The 21731-nt window shown below is 39.4% G+C and overlaps 1 protein-coding gene across 1 annotated transcript in view; it reads right to left on the bottom strand.

Moving 5' to 3' along the window:
* Window positions 1–21731, bottom strand: part of SEL1L (SEL1L adaptor subunit of SYVN1 ubiquitin ligase) — a 56804-nt gene that overhangs the window by 22778 nt on the left and 12295 nt on the right. Inside the window, exons 4-10 of the mRNA XM_024736289.1 lie at window positions 10965–11132; window positions 9257–9362; window positions 8297–8459; window positions 5477–5530; window positions 5332–5391; window positions 2993–3074; window positions 2473–2627 (exon numbers count right to left, since the gene is read on the bottom strand). Of these exons, the coding sequence (XP_024592057.1) occupies window positions 2473–2627; window positions 2993–3074; window positions 5332–5391; window positions 5477–5530; window positions 8297–8459; window positions 9257–9362; window positions 10965–11132 (788 nt within the window). The remainder of the gene's footprint in view (window positions 1–2472; window positions 2628–2992; window positions 3075–5331; window positions 5392–5476; window positions 5531–8296; window positions 8460–9256; window positions 9363–10964; window positions 11133–21731) is intronic.

Here is a 21731-nt window from a genome sequence, read left to right as displayed (position 1 = left end):
AAATTGAAACTCAAATATATCACTAATTACTCTACTTAAAAGACTGAATGGATTAAGAAAAATGAACAAAACTAGTCATATGATGCTTGCAAGAGACATACCTTAAACATTAGAAGGTTGAAAGTACAAGATAGAAAAGATATTCCGGGTAAATACCAACTAAAAAAAAGTAGTGTAGCTATGCCAGTTATCAGGCAAAATACAACTAAAGTAAAAAATATTTCTGGAGATAAAAGAGGTCATTTCATGACACAAAAGTTAGCTCAACAGAAAGATAACAATATTAAGTTATGCATCCACATGGCTTAAAATATATAAATCAAAACTGATGAAACTAAAAGGAGAAAGAGACAAATCCACAATCAGAGTGGAAAATTTCAGCAATATTGTCTCAGCATTTGACAGAAAAAGCAGCCAAATTCAGTAGGGATTCAAAAGATTTGAACAGTAGGATTAAGAAACACGACAATTGACACATATCAAACACTACACCGAACGACTGTAGAAATTCACATTCTCTTTAGCCCACAGAATATTTGCCCAAACTGATCAAGATGCGGCATCAAGCAAGTCTCAAGAACTCTAACAACTGAAGTCATACAGAGCATATACTGACTACAGTAGATTAAGCCAGATATCAACAACAAGAAAGGTAAGCAAAAAATTCCCATGTACAGTTGTCCCTTGGCATCCATGGGGGACTGGTTCCAGGAACCCCAGATACCAAAATCTGCAGATGCCAAGTCCCTTATATAAAATGGCATAGTATGTGCATGTAACCCACGTACAACCTCCCGTACACTTTAAATCATTTCTAGATTACTTATAATACTTAATGTAAACGCTATGTAAATAGTTGTCAATACAATGTAAATACTATGTAAATAGCTGCCAGTGTGTGACAAAGTTTGCTTTTTGGAACTTTCTGAAAAAAAAAATTGTTTTCAAATTTTTTGATCCACAGTTAGTTGAATCTTTGGATGCAGAACCTGCTGTTACAAAGGGCTGACTGTATGTGGAAACAAAGCAATTCATTTCTAAATTACACATGGGTCAAAAGAAATCACGATGAAAATTAGAGCTAAATATAATGAAAATATGATAGTGGGAGAATGTATTATACTAGCTATCAAGTTCTATAAAGCTATGAAAATTTGAGACAGTATTTGCACAAGACATGTACAAGAAAATGCAGAGCATTTTTTGTAACAGCCCAAATCTGGGAAGAATAAAATGGATAAATTGTGGTAGTTTCATACAATGAAATACTATATAGCAATGCAAATGAATGAATTACAGCTATGTGAAAACACATGGATTGATTTCACAAAAACATAATGCTGAGTAAAAGAAGTTGATACCAAAAAAATGCTGTATGATTTATTTTTACATAAGACTCCTTCAAAAACAGGCCAAACCAATCTATGGTGTTAGATGCAAGCTGAGTGGTTACCTACAGGCAAGAGGAAAGAGTTAGGGAAGAAGAGTTCCAAAGAGGGGCTTCTAGGGTCCTAGTTACACCACACAAGAGGCTCCCTTGCTGATAATTCATTGAGCTGTACTTCAGTTTTGTGTACTTTTCTGTATTCATGTCATAACTCAGTAAGTAAAAAAAAAGAAAATGATATACTATACCACACACTTTTTTAACTTGAGATTTTCACTTAATACACTGAAATCAGCTTTCTGCATTAAGTAATATTCTACATAATTTTTAATGGCCGCATAGAATTCCATTATATTGGAGTGACATATTTGAGCCAATTCCCTATTGTTAAGCATTTAGAGTGTTTTGAATTTTAATTGGTGTCATATAAAAGAAAGATGTATAATCAGAAGAGACAACTTTATTTTAATTTCCATGAGCTAAGATATGGCTTAAGTTTTTTTCTTTTTTTAAAAAAATATTCCCTTCTATTAGTCTGAAAATTAACTGTTCTTAAAATGGACAGCGAAGTTCTCCTTTTTATTTTAATATCATCAAAACAACCCATGAAACAGCATATTATACATGATACTTTGATGTACTGAATATATCATACAGTTTACATTAAACAAGCCTACTTCTGTCCTTGACCTTGAGAAAATTATAGTCTAAGATAAGGAAAGGAAACATGGATAGCTCTGAAGAGCATCTGAAATTCCAAATGTGCCAGAGACTTTTTGTTTGGGGGGGTGACAGTTTCCATCCTGGGTGACCCCCAGAAGAGCCTTCATCACCACCACAACGCTGCTCCATTTAAGCAGCAGTTTCCAACTGGGGTGCACAGCGGAGTCTCCCCGGCCAGCTTTCATGGAACCATCAATATGCCTGGGCCACATCCCAGGTGAGTCCAAAGGGAAGGTCGTGAGAGTGTGGTAATCATGTAGCTAATAATAGCTCCGTGAAAATGTTATAGATATAAGTGCTTGCCCCCAGAGGCTGTCACATACAAGGCAGTAGGATCTCGTGGGAGATGTTTGAACACATACCTGTGCTTGCACATCACCTTTTTCAGCTAAGAACTGGTAATACTGAATCAAATCTTCTTCAAGCATTCCACTGTTCATTCCTGGATTTTCCACCTCATCAGGCAGCCGTATTCTCTGTACTACTGAGCCTCCCGTCAGTGAGATATCACTAGCAACTGAAATGTGGACAAAGTAACGATGGGGATGAAAGTCAGAGGGACTGTCCCACAGAGGGAAGTACAATTCCAGCTGCCAAATGCTGACAGACACTATGTTAAAGGAAATTGTTTCCATAGTGGTCTATAGAGTACAAAATAGTAATCTAAATTCAGGGTTTTTTTTCCCCCACATAATATTAAGAAGTGGAACCCAAAGCAAATGTTTGAAAAGTACTTCTTAATCAACTAGTGTAAAGATGATTCTACTTGAGAGAAACAGTCACAGTATTTCAAGTAGTACGATGAAAATAGATGTATTTAAAATTAATTCTGTTTGGATTTTTTTTTGGTTTTGGTAAGGTGAAAGGCAAAAAGGTATATACCATGATTAGCAACAAGACGATAATGAGTCAGTGCAGATTCACAGCTCTGGAGGACCCCAATGCCAGCCCAGTATCGGTAACCCTGTAATACAACTTCAGGTGAGAAGAAGGCAGTTTCACATGCTTCAGTGGCATTCTTGTGGGAACAAATAAAGCTAACTACAGGCAGAATGTAATTTTGCTGTCCTTTGATCCAAGTACTTGGCTACATCATTTATCCTGAGTTTTACGTTGAGGTAACTTATTCAGCAACTTCAACAACCAGGCTAAGAACTAGGAAATAAATAATAAAGTTCCGAGAGCAATCAAAATAGATGCCATCAACTTTATGTATGCAGTGTGCCCATTTATCTGTAAGAGAAAATTGCTTGGGCTCTTGCTTAGAATAGATTTCAATTTTACTTCAGATACAATTTTAACAAAAACAGGTTAATCTTCCAAAGTAGCTCTTAAAGAAGGAACAAATTAGCAAAATAGGGAAGACAAGAGACTACTAGAACAGGCACAGTAATACCAGCAATAAATGACTTCAGAATTAGGGGGAAGATAGCTAATTATAAAGAGCAGAAGACAGAGCTCTCTGGAGCCATTTAGCACAGACTCAAATAGCTTTACCAATTTTAACAATCCTTAGGGAATGACTGTATAATAACATGTATATATTTTTTAACTTAAAAAAAAAATAAATTTATTTATTTTTGGCTGCGTTGGGTCTTCGTTGCTGCGCACAGGCTCTCTCTAGTTGTGGAGAGCGGGGGCTATTCTTTGTTGCAGCGCGCGGGCTTCTCATTGCGGTGGCTTCTCTTGTTGCGCAGTACGGGTTCTAGGTGCATGGGCTTCAGTAGTTGTGGCTGGCGGGCCCTAGAGCGCAGGCTCAGTAGTTGTGGCGCAAGGGCGTAGTTGCTCCACGGCATGTGGGATCTTCCCGGACCAGGGCTCGAACCCGTTTCCCCTGCATTGGCAGGTGGATTCTTAACCACTGCACCACCAGGGAAGACCCATAACATCTATCATATTGATACTTAATGTTCTTGTTTTGTAGCCACCATTTAAGGAGACTGATAAGTAGTTTAAAAAGATTTGTGTCAAAAATATCTAATATTTCTTGAAAATTCATCTAAAAATAACTTTTCAGTTACTGTTTGAGGAATAAACGTTCCTGGAGATTAAACAAACAAGTGAAAAAGACTTCAAAATTAGTAAGGAGTGTTTCAGAAACCTAGAGCAACGCCCTTGTTTTTCACTTACTGAAACTCCTTCAGCAGTTTATCTCTGTAACAGGACTAAGCCCAAGCTCCCTGGTGTGACGTACAGCTGTTTACATGATTCCTGTCTACCTGTCCTGTTGACAGACTACCTGGCATTCTATTTTCCAATGTTTTAGTTGCTCCTTTCTTCAGAAGTATCTCCTTCCAATGCCAGTATGGGTGAGGTGCCTTTTAGGTGGTTCCCTGACATTCTCATGCTGTATTATAACGACCTCCTTACTCACGTCTCCCTTTCTACATTAAAAGTTTGTTGTGCGATGGTATTATATCTTACTGATCTTTGGAATTCTAATGACAAGCATTCAGTAAATATTTTTGGAATATACATAGGGAAAATTATCCAGGATCTACCCAATTGGCCAGAAAACTAGATTTTCCTTCTTTGTTAAGTTTCATAATCCCATCAATGACCAGGCCTATAGACCCCTCCAGATTTTGGACTGGTTTCTCTGCTTTCAGTCTCATTTCTGCTCAATCTATTCTTTACATTCCTGCAAGAACTTATATATTCATTTGGAACAGTAATATGGGTCAGAGATCATGTGGACTCACCCAAAGTCAATTTATAAAGTAGAAGGCAGATTAAACACCTCAGCAAAAAAAAAAATGTGGTGGAAAGATTCTATATTTTAACACTAAGCCGTTTAAGTGATCAACACTATCAGGTAATACATAAGAGATACTCTGTAATGAACTTTATAGGACACTGGTTATTTGTATACTTAGTCCTTCATCTATTTAAATGTAAAATCTGTCATAACCCAATCTAAAAAATGATTCTGACAAACAATTCCAACTTATAGAAAACTGAAAAAGAACCATTTATCAGATTTCTATTTTAAGGGAAATCAGCCAAACTAATCATTTTAAAGACAAACTGTGGACTCTACCAATTTTCATCCACACGTAGATTCAATTGCTGTATCCATTAACAAGAAGCTGAAGGACATTCAATTGAATATTGGGTCTTAATGAATATAAGTAAATTTCAATCATGAAATCTAGAAAACTTGTGGCCACTTGTAAACCACCTATTCAATGTTATTAGCCTTCAATTTAAGTCTTACTTACCAAAACCATGTGGGCTATTAGGTTGCCCCCAAGAGCTCCAAAAGTATAATAAACAAGGGCCTGTGAAAGAACAAAAGATGCTTAACATAGTTACATATTTACCCAATTCAAATTATAATATACAATAAAGTTTTAATAATATTACCTTTGCCTGACTTGAATTAACACCAAGTCCAGAAGCATAGAGAAAGCCAAGAGCCTGAAACAAAATGATAAAAGGCAGACAGTTTTATGAACCATGAAAAGATGCAAGAATCTTTAAACGCTAAAAGATTTGAACAGTTGCAAATATGCACAGCTGTGGAATTAAAAAGCCTCAGAAATGCATTCAAGGTTTTACAAATTACACAATGAAATATAACTTTAAGCAACTAAAAAAGCTTAGCTTGAAGATTAAAGACAATTTAATAAAACATCAACTAGAATACTGAAGCTGAACACATTTAAATATGACTTTTACTTGATTCTTGATGAACAGCTATTATGAAAACAAAATGTCTCCTATACCATTACATCAACATATTATCTATGTGAAGGGTGATACACAATGATAGTGGGTAAGAGATTACTAAATAAGCTATTGCAGGAATAAAAAGAGGCAGCAAGGGGCTAAGTTGAAGGGATCAAGGGAGAAAGGTCACTTTACAACACTAGAGCATACACAGTTTTCTTAAAAAAACCCAACCAACCAAACAATGTATTGGTAAGGTTCTACCCTCTGCCCTCTGAGGATTATCCCTGATGACATGAAAGCATAGGCTAAAGTTGTAAACGCAGGTGCTATTCTCATCAAAAGCCACGAGCTCTACTACATTTCCCAGCCTCCCTTGAAATTAGGTAGGGCCACTGCCTGGGATGTGACCAGAGGGGATGCAAGCCATTTTCAGACCTGGCCCTTAAAAACATCCCAGAGAATCCTCCAGTCCTCCCTTCTCCCTTCATGATGGCTTGGAAGCCCCATGTTCCAGATGGTATATAGCTACACGACGGAAGCAGCCCCTGACCCTGAGTCACCATATGAAGAGTAACTCAGGCAGGAGAGCTGCATGGGACCTGGCATAAACAAGAAATAACTCCTTGCTGTGTGAAGCCACTGTGATTTTGGTGCTTTGCTTCATCAGCTAGAATTAATTATGGTGGAGACAGTGCTTTGCAGTGTATAAAGCACTGTGGCATTGTAAGGTTCTATTATTAGAGGGAAAAGATGCCTTAAAAGTAAAACCATTCCTCAGAACAGAATGTGTGTGAAGATAAAGAATATATGTGTGAATTTTACATAACCTGATTTATGTAAAAAGGGAAAAAAAGCTTTGAAAACAAAGGGGAGCAATTAAGATATAACCTGTTTATAAACCAAAACCAAGACTACATAAGAGTTGCATACTGATCAGGTTATCAGTCCTGTGGAAAACAATGGTCCAAATGCCTTTACTGTTTACATAGTCTGAAAACAGACTTCCTCTGTGACTAGAAATTCTGTGTGATCTTTAAGCAAATCCCACACCATCGATAAATCTTTATTATCGAAGGCATTTTTTTTTTAAGTGGGCAAAACACCTTTGTACGTAGGACACAAAACCCAGAAACCATAAAAGAAAAGATGAATAAATTCAACTAAAGTTGCTTATTTTACATGAAAAAACGTATAAACAAAATTAAAAGACAATATAAAGAATACAGATAAACAGCCAGATGCAGAGGTACAAAGGGCGAGGTCCGTAAGAGTCCTGAGCGCAGGAGCTTCTGTCCCCATGGAGTTGGAGTGTACCACCTCCTGCCACATGGATGTATTCACCAACCTGGAGGCTCTCCAAACCCCAGAGTTGAGGGATTTTTATGGAGGCTTCTTCTCATAGGTATAATTGATTAGTAACTCAATCCCCAGCCCCTTTCCCTTCCCTCTATTGAGGGCATTTTAAATAAATGTGGCTCCTAAACCCAGGCATCAATCCTACCATTACTAGTGGGGAGTCAAGCAGATATTATGTATCAACTGGCTCAAAGGGCAATATGGAATCAGAACATCTGCTACACAGTAGCCTAACTAAAAACATTTTACTTGAGTTCATCAGCCTTTAGCTGTGTCATTCAGTTTTAGGAAACATAGATGATGAAGAAACAAACTAAAGGACACCATGAGGAAACAAATAGACAAACTGAGGCAGAACATTCTGTAGAAAAACTGGCCCTATCTCTAACACAGAAAAAAAAAAGGAAGGTGCGGGCTATGTTAGAAGTAGCGACCAAATATAAGTATAGTCCTGGACCAAATACTGATTTGGACAAAACAGATGTAAAGAAAATGTTTTCGCTCAACACCGTACGAATATGGTATGGGTGTTATATGATGTAAAAGTTTACTGGAATTGGAAGAGCTAAAGGCTATTGATTGAAAAGAGCAAGTTATGGAACAGTAGGCAATGACATTTTATTTTAATAAAGAATTTACACGAAGAGAAAGGTCTAGAAGGGAGGGTATGCATGGACTAACATATTACCAGTGCCTATGTCTGGGAGGTACATATGTGATGTTTACTTTCTTAGCTTTTTTAGTTTGTATTTCTAGTTTCCTTATAAAGGACATGTACTGCTTCTGTAACAAAATATCTTTTTACAAAAATACCAAGATTAACAGGAGCTGGAGCACCTGACCTTAGGAAAAAAAATACAACGGTGAGTAATTTCAGATAAAAAACAATTACCTTCGTTTAATTCTCTGAAGATTTAAGTTGGAAAACTACAAATATAATTTTGGCAAGATGCAATTGCAAAAACGCCTTAAGTGACTATAAATGTTCTCAAACTAAGGAAAAAGACTGTCCAAGAAGACTGGGAAAATGATCTGCCACAAAATTAATATTTACAGTTTTACTTGTTAAAGGAAGTCAGGGCAAAGAAGAGTACCACGTTGTTAAAATAAACCAGTGCTGTATGCGGAGAGATCCTCCACGGAAAGTATACTTACAGTTTGTCCCTTGGGAGAACCTTCCTCAGTCAGTTTCTCAAACATCTCTTTAGCTGCCTGGATATTCTGTGTCAGGTAATCACCAAACAAAAGAGCATAGGACACTCTCTCCAGGGCCTTGGTATGGTTCATGCTTGCTGCCTTTTGAAGATACCGATATGCTCTTTAAACAGAAGTAATGAAAAAACAAATTAGCAATATTTTAGAGCTGCCATTTTTTCAAGATCTCCTAAAATGCAGCTTAATTTCCTTATTCTATAGAATCCCTCTGATATTTTATTTTTACTAAAGTAGCGTTACTTACAAAACTTACTTTTGTTTTTACATAAGGTACCAGTTCTGTTATTGCAATATCTTGGAATTCTAATTACACTAATAGTAATCCTAAAAAATTCGATTAAAAAAGTTAACTAGATTTGCAATGTGAGAACTATAATATGGTGTCTGGTAAATAATCTAATGAATGATGTAATCACCATAACTGTCTTCTTTGCACAGACTATAACAAAAATCAGCTGAAATTAAAGGGACATAAATGTTACAGGACAATCACTTGTTTTATGTTCTTTCATTCCTAAATTCTAGACTTTGCAAGAAAATTACAAAGCAAAACCAAAAAATCAGAAAACACCTGACAGCAATTCCTTGTTTGTTTTATGCCACTTTGAATTCTGGATACTGTATGTATTCCTGGCTCTGAGAAATTACTATAACTTAATCAAATATTGCCATTTGCTCACTGTTCATTCTTGTGACTGGTTTTAGGACCTTTTTACCCCAACAAGCTAAAATCTGATAAAAGTAATGCCCCTAATGTTCATATATCATATTAAGTTTTCTTGTAATGCAACTTAAGAAATCCTTTGTCTCTGGCAGTACATTAAATTTAAAAAGTACTTATCCATTTATCTCAGTAATGGCCTATCTCAGGGTAAGAATGGAGTTGGCTGCGCTACCTACTCTCTTTTTTGGCTTTTCTTATTGCTTCCATTGAGGATTTTCATCCCAGTCTGGTACATCATTTCCGCTTCCTGCATTTGCCGTCTTTTGGCAGCCTCTTCTTCAGCTAAAAATAAAATTTACATTTTGAATTTACATGGATAATTCTACACCAATTATTTATCAAACATCAGTATGTATTCTTTCTTTTGGGTGGTCATGCAAACATAATCCATGATCTTTCACCATTTCCAAGTCTGACTCTAAAGACACATGGTTTTCAGTATGGCCTTTATCTGACAAAAGATAAGGCAGAAAAAAAAAAGCCTCACTGAAATCACTTTCTTTTAGAGAAAGCAATATCAACCTGCTTTTGGAGGGTACTTTTCTGCTAGTAATTCTAACTTTTTATATAATTCAACTATAATTTCAGTAGGACCTTATGATTATATATGCCAAGGTCAGCTAAAATCAGGACAGTAAAAAACAGAAAAATACTGTTGTAGTCAAAGAACACTTCAGTCTCACCTGAAATGCTGTATATTTTACAAGGAGAAAGTATTTGATTAATTACATAACAAAAATTAGTAAAAAAATTGATTTTTATTAACTACAGATCCTGATTAATTAGTGTTCAAGTTCTCTACTTTTTTTCCTATGCACTAATACAACCCTGAAAATCACAGAATTATTGCAGATTTCTCAAAAATTATTTTGTTACTGTAATATAGCATTTAACAGAAATATAGAATTCACTAAGAGACATCTGAGTATTTCATGAGGACTAATATTTACAGGAACAGAAGTGAGCTGTTCTTGCAATATAAAAACAAAATCTGATGTGTTAAACTGGAGGACTTAATCATACTGGCCTACATCCAACGACGGACTGTATGACATATTCTAGGAAAGCCTAAATAGTCTATCAGAGCCATTATTCTGAAAATGTCATTTGGTATCAAATGAGGTATATTTAAGGTTTTCTGTTGTTTTTTCTTAGTTAGAAAGTTTTCCCCAAAAACACAGCTTGCTTGAATTTAGAAGTCAGTCCCTTTGTACTGACATGAACACTTAGGACAGTTAAATAAACTATATTTGTCAAATGTTGCCTTAGCACAGTGCATTTCGCTCAAGTATTTAGGAAAGGTATGATCTATCTTTCTTTTCTTTTTTTGCGGTACGCGGGCCTCTCACTGTTGTGGCCTCTCCCGTTGCGGAGCACAGGCTCCGGACGCGCAGGCTCAGCGGCCACGGCTCACGGGCCCAGCCGCTCTGCGGCATGTGGGATCTTCCCGGACCGGGGCACGAACCCGTGTCCCCTGCATCGGCAGGCGGACTCTCAACCACTGCGCCACCAGGGAAGCCCTATCTTTCTTTTAACCGCTATTAATTAGCCTTCACCATAATGTTCTATTTCCTTTATTGCCAAAGAATGTTTCACATTAATTAATTTAGCAGCCTGCCTGAGAGTTTCAGAATAACCCGCGCACACCAATGAAAAACCACCGGTAAATAAGGCACAAGTGTGATAAGCCGCTTGGGTGACGGCCTGGAAGTAAGTACACTGCCCGCTTCCCGCGCTGACGTCCAGGCTTCAAGGCAACAACCTCGCCATCGACGTTGACCATTTCTCACAAAGGTGGAAAATGGACGGCTACGGAAAAGGCCTTTAAACTGTTGCCTGAGACACAAAACAATGTGGATGTGCTGCCTACTGAGCAATACTTACTTTCACAAAAGCCCCACTTTTCATCTGCCTTGTAGTCATAGGTTGTAGCACACCACAGTCTGCCATCTTCCCTCCCATCTGAGGTACACTCATCATATTCCTTATCCAGGAACAGAAAAGGGAAGTGACAGGGCTCCCCGTGTGCTGTGCCTTCAATGGCGGTCAAAGCTGGAAAGAAAAAAAAAAAAATCTAAACATGAACAGCACCTCTGGTATTCATGGATTTAACACTGTCAATTTCAACTATGAGAATCCAAAGACACAGATACATGATTTGTAATGGGGAACATAAAAGACCCGGCACTGATTTTGTTCAGGGACGACGTGAAGGTGAGTCAACTTATTGAGCATGGCTAGCTGACTACCCAGCTCTATATCTAGGTTAGAATTTTGGAAGGTCTTGAGATAATAACCTTAGAATATCAAAAGTCTACTGAAAACAGCTGCCCAACCAGTGAGCAAAAAATAAGGCAAATGCAACTGAATCAATTCCACTGCTCAGCACAACTCTCCTTTTTTTCCTATCTGAATGCTGTAAGTCAATTTCTTCAATAATATAAAGTTACACAGGGAAAATGCTCCCCCAGGCAAAGTTAATCACTCACATACTCCTCTGTGATCCCCCAGCATTTTATTAGAGTACTGATCACACTCACTGAGCTTCTTTCTTTACAATACTCTAGCTCCCACTAGACTTTGAGCTTGTTAAGGGTAAAAACCATATCTCTGGGCTTCCCTAGTGGCGCAGTGGTTGAGAGTCCACCTGCCAATGCAGGGGACACGGGTTCGTGCCCCGGTCCGGGAAGATCCCACATGCCGTGGAGCAGCTAGGCCCGTGAGCCATGGCCGCTGAGCCTGCACGTCTGGAGCCTGTACTCCGCAACGGGAGAGGCCATAACAGTGAGAGGCCCACGTACCGCAAAAAAAAAAAAAAAAAAAAAAAAAAAACCCATATCTCTAATTTGTTCTGTAAGTTCTTTCCAAGTATCTCCTAGGTGCTGGGAATTATGCCAGGTGCTGGAAATGAGGTGGAGCAGAGGTCTCTGCTACATGGAACTTACTGCCTAGCAAGGAAGAGAGACATTAAACACAAGTATGATTGATGTTATGGAAAGGAAAGCTCCCCGTCAGGAACTGCAGTTTACGCTGAACCTCATGGATGTCTAGGAAGAGGTGGTGGATGAAATGCTTTGGGGTGGGGTAGGGGGACAAGCATTGTAGACAAAGGGAAAAGTATGTGTTAAGAATCAAATGAAAGACAGCATGGCATATTAGAGAAAATAAAGTTCATTATCTCACAACATGTAGTGTGAGTGTCAAAGTGGACAAGAGAAGAAGCTAAAAGAAGCACAAAGAAGCCAGACTAGGGAGGTCCTGACAAGTCTTACTAACTCAATTTGGATTTTATCCTGAGAACAATGGAAACTCAAGAGTTTAAAGTAGGAGTGACATGCGCATACTTATACTTTACTTAGAGAGGGGGACAATGGAATGCCAGGCTGGATGCAAGGTGACCGGTTTAAAGGTTGTGACAGTGGTCTAATCGAGAGGTAATGGTAGCCTGAAGAGGACAATGAAATGAAAAAAGTGGATGTACTCAAGTGATGCTAAGGAAGTAGACATGGTACTACTTACTGACTAGATGTGCAGATGAGAGGAGAGAGGAATCAAGGAAGGCTCCCAGGTATTAGGCTTCAGGAAGTGAGTAGGTGGTTGTCCTTACTAAGATAGAGAACACTAAAGGAGGAGCAGGTTACTGGGTAGGGATGAAATGGATCAGGAGAGAGACAAGTTAAGCTTTGCTCCTGCTACACTCAAGGTAGCTAACAAAAAATAAAACAAGTGAAATGTCTTAGACATCTTTTCAGCTGTAGCCAAAAAGAAAGTTCTCCAGTTTACAGATATATTTGAAGGCAAGAGTATGCATAAGAATGCCAATTAAGAGGGATATGAGAATACCAAAGGGCCAGGCCTGAGCCTAGGCTCCAACCATACGGTAAGTATGAGTACATATATGCCAACGTTCATTTTGCTTTTACATGGAGAATTTAATTAGGCAGCAGAGCTTAGTAAGTAACAGTATAGGTTCTGGAGTCAGAACACCTGACTCAAACCCTACTGATTATTAGCTGTGAACTTTGAGTAAGTTATTTAATCTCTCTCCTTACCCATAAAATTATTTGGAGATAACCTCCTTATCTACAAATAGGGATAACAGTCCTCGCTGCATAGAGTTACTCACAAAGATGAACTGAAATAATACATGTAAGGGACTCATCATGGTGCCTGCCACGTAAGGCGGTAAGAGTCTAGGAGATGGCAATTGCTATTTTATTCCTGGCACTTCCGCTCTGAAAGGCTAGAAAATGTATGCTCTTTCTTTCCTGTGTAAAGAAGAATACATTCTAAGACTAATTTGAAAATTATTTTCAGTAAGTTATGAAAGGCAAACAAATTCAAAATGGTTTACCACCAGATAAATGTCATTCACCATCCTGGTAATCACTGACCAGAGGCAAATAACTTTTTCACCTTTGATTTGTCCACTTTTTAAGAAATGATCTTTAATGCAACATATAAGCAAAGCATCCTTTATCAACAACCTCAGAGGCATCACTTTGACTACAGAATCTGAAAAAGGCGCTCCCATGCACTGCTACTAGATTCAAATTTGCTTTGGAAAGATAATATCTGTACAACTGCAGTTTGTAAACTTGAATTTCAACTTAAATAACATACAGTGGTTTAAAGTATATTTGATTTTTCCCTATGATAACAGAAATTTCTGTTTTAAAAGCAAATAAGAATTCTCATAAGAATTCTAATTTGCCAGAACTTATATTTTCTAAGTGGTTCAAATACAGGAAAGCATTCGTTTTCATGTGATGGAACAATACAGCAGAAAAGAAACTGGAGAGAACCCAAAGGTTTTTAGCAACAAAAGGTTTTGTGCTCGGCCCCGGGCGTCCCCGGGAGTCCCGACCAGCAGGACAAATCCTTGTGAGTCCGAGGAGGAACCTGTAGGGGTTGAAAAGAGAAGGGGCAGGAGACGCGAAAGAATGGAGGCAAGACAAAATCCTGATCAAGCCTCAAACTTTTATTGCTGCAGTAGCTGTATTTATACAGTACAGAGAAAGGGGGGCGGGATCCAGAATAAGGGAAGTATTTGGCAAATTATCATTGGTGCTGCGTGCGCGGGCTTTCGTTTTAGGCGCGGGCTTTTGTTTTTAGGCGCGGGCTTTTATCTCATTAAGCAGGAAGAGAAGCAGGATGTCGGCCATCTTCTAATGGCGAAAACTTCTTGGCTCCCAACAAGGTTTTAACCTACTACTGAGTCAGCACTAACTTAAGCAGGAAGAACTCCTAGGGTACACCTGCTTTATCAATTTAGTAAAACCGAAATATCTTGGTCAAAATAATGTGTTTATTATTAAGTTAGTAGAAAGAAAATTTGTATCTCTCAGCTATCTTCTCCAAGCAAAATCACCACAGGGAAACTGCTGTTACCTTTTAAACTTATTTTAAAGTCTTCCAAAAGGTACTGACTTGGACTTGCTGGTTTCAAGTCAATAATCTCAAGTTGATATTCCTCACAATAGCGTTGATTTCAGTTAATTTTCTTCCATGGAGAAATTCTCTAAGAATTTCGAAGCTATTATTTTAAAAACAGCCATGAAAACAGTACCAGTTTTAAAAACAATGGTAATCACTGCTCTGGCATAATGAGGCTGACTGAATATGCAATTTGAGTTAATGATAGCCAGTAATCAAATGTGACACTTAAAATGAAAGGGAAAAAAATGTGTTAAGTCAACTCTGCACCTTCATGTAAACATGACATAGTATCACAATCTATTTAGACCTTGAGAGTAAGATATTTAACTTAATGGTATTTGAGAACTTATAATAATGAACAGAATGCTGCTCTATATTTAAACTAGCAGAAATTTGCTCTTGCAAAGTCAATTAGAATCATTTAGGAAAGCTAGAAAGGTTTTTAACAACCCCGCCCCGCTCCCGCCCCAAACCCTACCCAAACCTGTAATCCTTCAGCGCTGGCCAGAATATAGGTAAATGGGAACTTCCATACCGTTGGCAGGAGTGTAAAGGGGCATTCAATAATATCTGTTAGAATTGAAAAGCTCCATACACCTTTCAATCCCATTTTTTCACTTCTGGGATGTTTACTTAATAGAAGTGCTCCCATGAAGATACAAAGAGGTATGTCCAAGAGAGCATTTGTGTATCAGCATAATTTCAAAAGCATAAAGCCAAAAAGAACTCAAAGGGTTATGATAAGTAGGTTGGTTAAATCAACTACAGTGCAGGAGTTACAGAGAAACCTGGGCATCAACACAGATGGAATCAAAGGTCACTAGAGAATGGTGTAGACAGAGCAGAAGATAAAGGCTGAGTCTTGGGGGCAACCTTACGTTTCAACATCAGGCAGGTTCCGAGGAACCACAGCCAAGTGAAGAAAGCATCTTCAGAGAAAGGAAAAAAATACATGAGGGGTCGGTAAGGTAAGGACCAAGAACTGACCGGGTATTCAGCAATTAGAATGCGCCTGGAGGAGAGTGGCTTTAGTGGTCTGGAGGGGACCAGGGCCTCGTCACACTCCGATTAGAGAATGGAAAGAGAGGAAGCAAAATCAGTGAACAGAGACAACTCTTCCAAAGAATAATGCTATGAAGGGGAGTGGAGGAATAAGGTGGTTGTCGGAGGGGCACTGGGGGCCAAGTCTTGGTTTTTCTAATATTATAGCATGTTTGAACGTTGGTGGAAAGAATTCAAGAGTGTGGGCAAAGACTGTCGTTTGCCATTCAGTAAACAAAGAATGTTGTCTGCCATAGAGCCACCAGCCACTGCAGCTGCATCCCCAACAGTGCACCCTGAGGGGAATTCAGGATGGAGAAAAACAGGATACTGGCTCTATATAGTTAAGATGCATATCTAAGGAATAATTTCAATGAGCCCAGACTCTTGCATCTTCCCAAACACAGAAAAGCACTAAAATCATTAACTTGAGATGTCTGATTTTTGTGATTAGCAGTAATATTTTGATGTCTGACTACATGCATTTTTTTCTTCCCATCAAAAACTATATATCCTGGCTCCTCCCTTACCTCTTAGGAGCAGGTCCTCAGAGCTATCTGAGAGGCTGTCTCCCACCATACAGTCCTCAGTAAGGTCCCCGAATAAAACTTAATTTGCAACTTTTAGGTTGTATGTTTTTCTTCAGTTGCAAAGAGAAAACAATGTAAATGTGGCTAGAATGTTGCTATTGGTACTGAATTAAATGTCCTGGAATACAAATACTCATCTTTTCCTCATTTTTAATTGTAAGATCAAAACAAAACAAAAACATCAACCTCTTGATCCATACAGATAAAGCCAAGGGATTTAGCTCTCAAATTCCTCATTTTAAGAGCATTTACACTCTGTTAAAGACTGATATTATATCTATAAGTTTAGATGGGTATTCTGTTAATAAGACGACTATTTAATCATGCTGCTTGTTTGAAGCAATTTTGTACTTCCAAATATACAGCAGTAAGTAGCATTTTAGTCAAATATATTTAGAGTCAAAAATATACTTATAATCGGGCTTCCCTGGTGGCGCAGTGGTTGAGATTCTGCGTGCCGATGCAGGGGACACGGGTTCGTGCCCGTCTGGGAAGATCCCACATAAAAAAAAAAAAAAAAAAAAAAAAAAAAAAATATATATATATGCACACTTATAGTCAAAAATTATATTTATAGTCAAATGTATTTATAGTCAAAAATTGAAACACATTTAACGTTAAAAAGGTACCAACCTCAAGATAACTGTCATATAGTGTTCAGCAATTTTAGTAAACACAAAGATAAAAACTCAATCAACCAACCAATTAACATCAAACTTCCTAAAGTACTACAGACGGAACACAAATAACAGATGATTTGAAGCAAACCATACTTGAGATAAAGCAAATGGTATAGGCCAAATAAAGAGGTATTTACCGTTGACTGAGAAATATGGTATAGTAACCTTCTAGGGAAAATAACAATTTTATGTTATTTGCTACAAGAAGACTGTTTTCACCCAAGGTTGAGAATTGCTAACTAGAGTTGAGAAATTACATTAATGAAGGACAGACAGACATGCAGACTATACTAAGGAAGGCACTGCTTTAAGGATTAAGATGTATTTTTCAGAAAATTAATGAAATGTAGTCACCTAGAGAATGAACAAAAACATTAAGATCAGAGTTCATATAAGCTCAGTTCTCTCTGTGAAAATAATCATTCAAAAGAAGAAAGCACTGGCCCACGTGCCCAGAAGAAAGTGACAAAAGCTTCACGACACTTAGGTGACAGGCAGTCAGAAACCAGAGTGAAACTTGCTCAGGAAAACTGCTGCTTAAGAACAGTGAGTTTGGGGACTTTCTGGTGGTCCAGTGAGTAAGACCCCACAGTCCCAATGCAGGGGGCCAGGGTTCGATGCCTAATCCCACATGCATGCCGCAACTAAAGATCCTGTGTGCTACAACTAAGACCCGATGCAGCCAAAATAAATAAATAAATATTAAAACAAAACAAAACAGTGAGTTTCACTAAATAATGGCTGTAAAGGCATTTTGAGTTCAAAAGCCCTGGTGGGGTGCTTTTCCACAAGGATGGTCTCCCAAAGGCGTTTCTTTCCACAAATAATTTCTTGTACAACCAAACAAAAGAAACAACGATAAAAGAAAGCTCTACATTATAGACCTGTTGTAGGTTATGGCCTATGTTTCCTTAACCATTTATCTTCTGTTTAGTCAGAGTACTAAGGTTTGTTTATTCCTTTCCACCCCCACCCCTTGCATGTGACAATGAAGCAAAAATGCTATCCTATTACTCAACCAACTTTCTTACTTCAGAATCCAATTTTAAGCATGTTTAGTTAAGTTTAAGCTCAGTGCCATTCAAAACAGACCAAGATGCTGGTTATTTGATTTTTTTTTTTTAAGGCTATTAGGGTAGTGTGTTTATTGTAGAAAAGACAATCCAAGCAATGGGAAAGTATACAAAATTAAAGAAAAATCACTGTCATCTTTAGTTACCACTGAAAATTATCTTTCTCCAAAGGTAATGACTGTTCCTAGAAAAGAGGTTCATTTTTCTTTTCAAGTGCAAATGTGAGGAAACAAATGGCTTTCTTTCCCATAAGGGACCTGTGATGGTTAACTCTGTGTATAAACTTAGCTGGGCCACAGCATCCAGATGTTTGGTCAAACACAACGTTGGGTTTCTGTGATGGTGTTTTTTGGATGAGATTAACATTTAAATCATGGACTTTGAGTAAAGCACATTACCCTCCACAATGTGGGTGGGCCTCAATCAATCAGTTAAAGGCCTAACAGAACAAGAGCAAGAAGGAATTCTGCCAGCAGAGGGCCTTCAGTTCTATTGATATTTCTCTGGAGCACCCTGAGCAATAGAGGATCAATGGGGCAAGAGCTGGTTCCTTATACGGGGTGAGGGTAGGGGTGTGTCCAGGGGCTGGGCCGGAGCGGTGGCTTAGGTGGTCTGCCCACCCCTTTATGGTGGCGTGTGCAGGAGGCATGAGCAGTGCCCTGCTTTTGCTCCCGACCCCCTGCTTTTGCTCCAGGCTCTTCAAAAGTGGCTCTTCAAAAGTGGCAGTTGGGTTTTTTGGTCTCTGTTATCTTTTGTCCATAATTTTGCCCCACTGTCACACACAGGCAGTTATTTTTAGTCCCATACAGTTTCTATAAATTTGTTGCTCGAGGAGAGATGTGTCCAGGGGCAAGCACTGCAGCACTGCAGCAAAGGGTCCCGGGTCCCAGGCTTCCCTCAATACTAAGTGAATTATTTACAATGTGACATTTTCACTTATCACTAACATTCCTTCAGGTGGAGCCAGTGTAGATTGGCTAACAATTCGTAACCCCTTCCTCACCTCTGTAGGGCTGGGGATGGTCAAGTGATAGTTTTGGCAGCTCTACTAGTGACTTCTGAGGGAGGCTGCCGCTCCTCTGATGCAGGCACCACTTCCTGAGGACCTAGGACCTGGAGATGCAGCTACCACCAGGTGTGACCGGCTGGGACAAACATGACGATGAAGTCAATTTACTAAGGAGACTGAACAGGAGAGAGAGCAGGAGCTGGAACCCTTGATGGCACAAGCCCTGAACCACCTTATCTATGGAGTTCTGGTTATGTGAGCCAAATAAACCTCTGCTCCTGCCACTGTTTGATGGATTTTCTGTTATTTGCCAACAAAACATGTTCCTTTTAAAATGACTATTGAGTATTCTGTAACAGGGGAATACCACAGTGTAATCGTTCCCCTCTTGGTGGCCTTTCATTCATTCCTTTTCAACAAATGTTTACTGAGGTGACATGCAGAAAACAGTTAACACAACAGACATGACTGCTATCCTTTGAAAGGTTGGCCCTTGGCTGGCATCTGGGAACTTAGACTTTGGGAGGGTTCCTGCCACCCTAACCCTAGTGACTCACTGTACCTAAACTGCTTGTACAAACCATGTGGTTTATGCTCAACATCTGCTTTCCTTCTGGGAGTCTGCAATTTTGGTAGATTCCAGGCGGACAGTGATTACATGACTAGTCTCCACTAAAAACTCAGGCACTGGGTCACTAATGAGCTTCCCTGGAAGACATTTCACATGTGTTGTCACTTGTGCTAGGGGAATTAAGTGCATCCTGTGTGACTCCACTGGGAGAGGACCCTTGGGAAACTTGCACCTTGTTTCCTTTGGACCTCATCCCATGCTGATTTTGCTTTGTATCCTTTCACTACAATAAATCATAGCTGTGAGTACAACTGTATCCTGAGTCCTCCCAGCAAATCACTGAACCCAGGGGTGGTCTAGGGGGTCTCCCAATATCAACTGGCATCAGAAGTGGGGTTCCCTAAACCAACCCTGACTCACTAATAGATGGTGAAATTTTGGGAAAACAAGAATAAGGGGCCCGGTGTGATGTATCTTTGGTGCCCAGCTGATTATGGGGTTATCCATGGTATGCAGCAGTAGCTGATCTGCTGTATGTTATGAGAGGTAAAAGTTACCTGTGGAATCTGAAAATGATAGATCCAACTCCTGGACAGTAGGCCTGCTGCATCCCACACTGCTTCTGGCCATGCTGGCTAAAGTGATGCCTTTGGGTTTTGCTCTCTCCTCCATGGGAGGAAAAAGGGGCCCCAAATGCCCAAAGGTGAAAAGGCCAAAAATGTTAAAAGTCTGCATTGTGCTCTTCTCCAAGTGGGCTGGGGGTGGGGTTTAAATCAGGTCCCAGGGCTGTAGCAACATTTTAGAAAAAACAAAACAAAACAACAACAGAAAAAGGGAGGGAGGTCACACCACAGCAGTTTTTTCAGCCTAGCTGCTGCTGCAGTACCTCCTCCACTCCCCTTCCTCCCCTGCATTCCAGCCTGGATCTTCCCTGGCAGCTTCAATGCTAACACTGCAAACACTGAACATATTGCTAGGAGTTTAAGTAAATTTGCAATGAGGAAAAAAGAAAAAAGGAAAATTTTTTAGTGACTTTATGTTTTGTGGTTATGACATCTGGATGTATGGTAAAAATGGATATAAAATGTTAAATGCTTGTAACTGCATACATGCCAGAGGAATCATCCTGATCAAGGGAAGCTGCAAAAAAAGAAATGTGTTAGTGGGACACAACTTCCTTGCTTTTTGCCGCCAGTGGGCGGGTTGGAATTTAAACTCTGAGTATTGGAAACAGAACAAGTCTCTGTAACTGATGAATTTTGCTATGGAAGATATGAATTTTTGCTTGTTGGAGCCTCTGGAAAAAGGGAGACAATAAGAAAGAAAGGTGACCTACAGATGGAGATCTACTTTTAGAGTTCTAAAAAGCAGGTTTTAGTTGGCTAATGAGAGCTTGTGAAAGTGGAGGTCTGTCCCTTAGAGACCAATGTGCATACTTGTGAAGGGGTCGATTTGGACTTGAAGAATGACACAACCAGACGGTCATAGGAAAGCCTTATCTGCCACTTGGCCTTTCTGGCCTGTAGCATCTAGTCTTTGCTGCTGAAGAAAAGCCTCTGACTTTTTTTAAACTCCTGAATTCACAGATCCTAACTGCCTGTATCTGATTCTAAGCTGAGGCCTGATATGGTCTGGTATAAGCTTCCAACCTAAGTGGGAGCTGTGCTGAACTGAAAACAGGCATAGGCTCATAAAGAAAACTCATACTCTGTCACCTCTGCACATTAGGCCACCTCGCTGTGGGGGTCTACCCTATGAGGACATCACAGCTGCTCAGCTGCACCGTCTGGGTCCCATACAAATCCCAGCAGGAAAGGACTTGTTCTTTGATGGGACCATCTGAAATCAAGCTGCTGACTGCCTGTATAGTGCTGACACAGAGCCTGGCCACATTCTTAACTTGTGGCTATAGCTGAAAGCTGCAATTTGGGAGAGGGTACATCACAGCAACTGTGACCTCTGATCACTCCTGACAGGCTGAGCCGACTCCAACCCCCTCTAGAGCATGTCTAACTGAGGTCAACTCCCTGTGCCTGCGTCTCCTGAAGAGCTGCCATTCGCAACGATGGACTACACCTCTGACTCTGCTTCCCTCACGTCTCTCCTGCTGCACACGCCTGAGTGCAAGGTGATTAGTCATGCAGCCATCCTCAGAAAGGGGCTGATCTTTTCTAGGCTGTTCACCAGATAAAGTCACCAGAGTGAAAGCGGTGGGAGGTTATGTAAAACTATTTTGAAATTTTTTGAA

This window comes from Neophocaena asiaeorientalis, unplaced genomic scaffold (genome assembly GCF_003031525.2).
Source record: "Neophocaena asiaeorientalis asiaeorientalis breed wild unplaced genomic scaffold, Neophocaena_asiaeorientalis_V1.1 scaffold152, whole genome shotgun sequence".
In the NCBI taxonomy this organism is placed as follows: domain Eukaryota; kingdom Metazoa; phylum Chordata; class Mammalia; order Artiodactyla; family Phocoenidae; genus Neophocaena; species Neophocaena asiaeorientalis.
The sequence above is the reverse complement of the archived record's forward strand: the minus strand, read 5'-3'. Positions and strand labels throughout refer to the sequence as shown.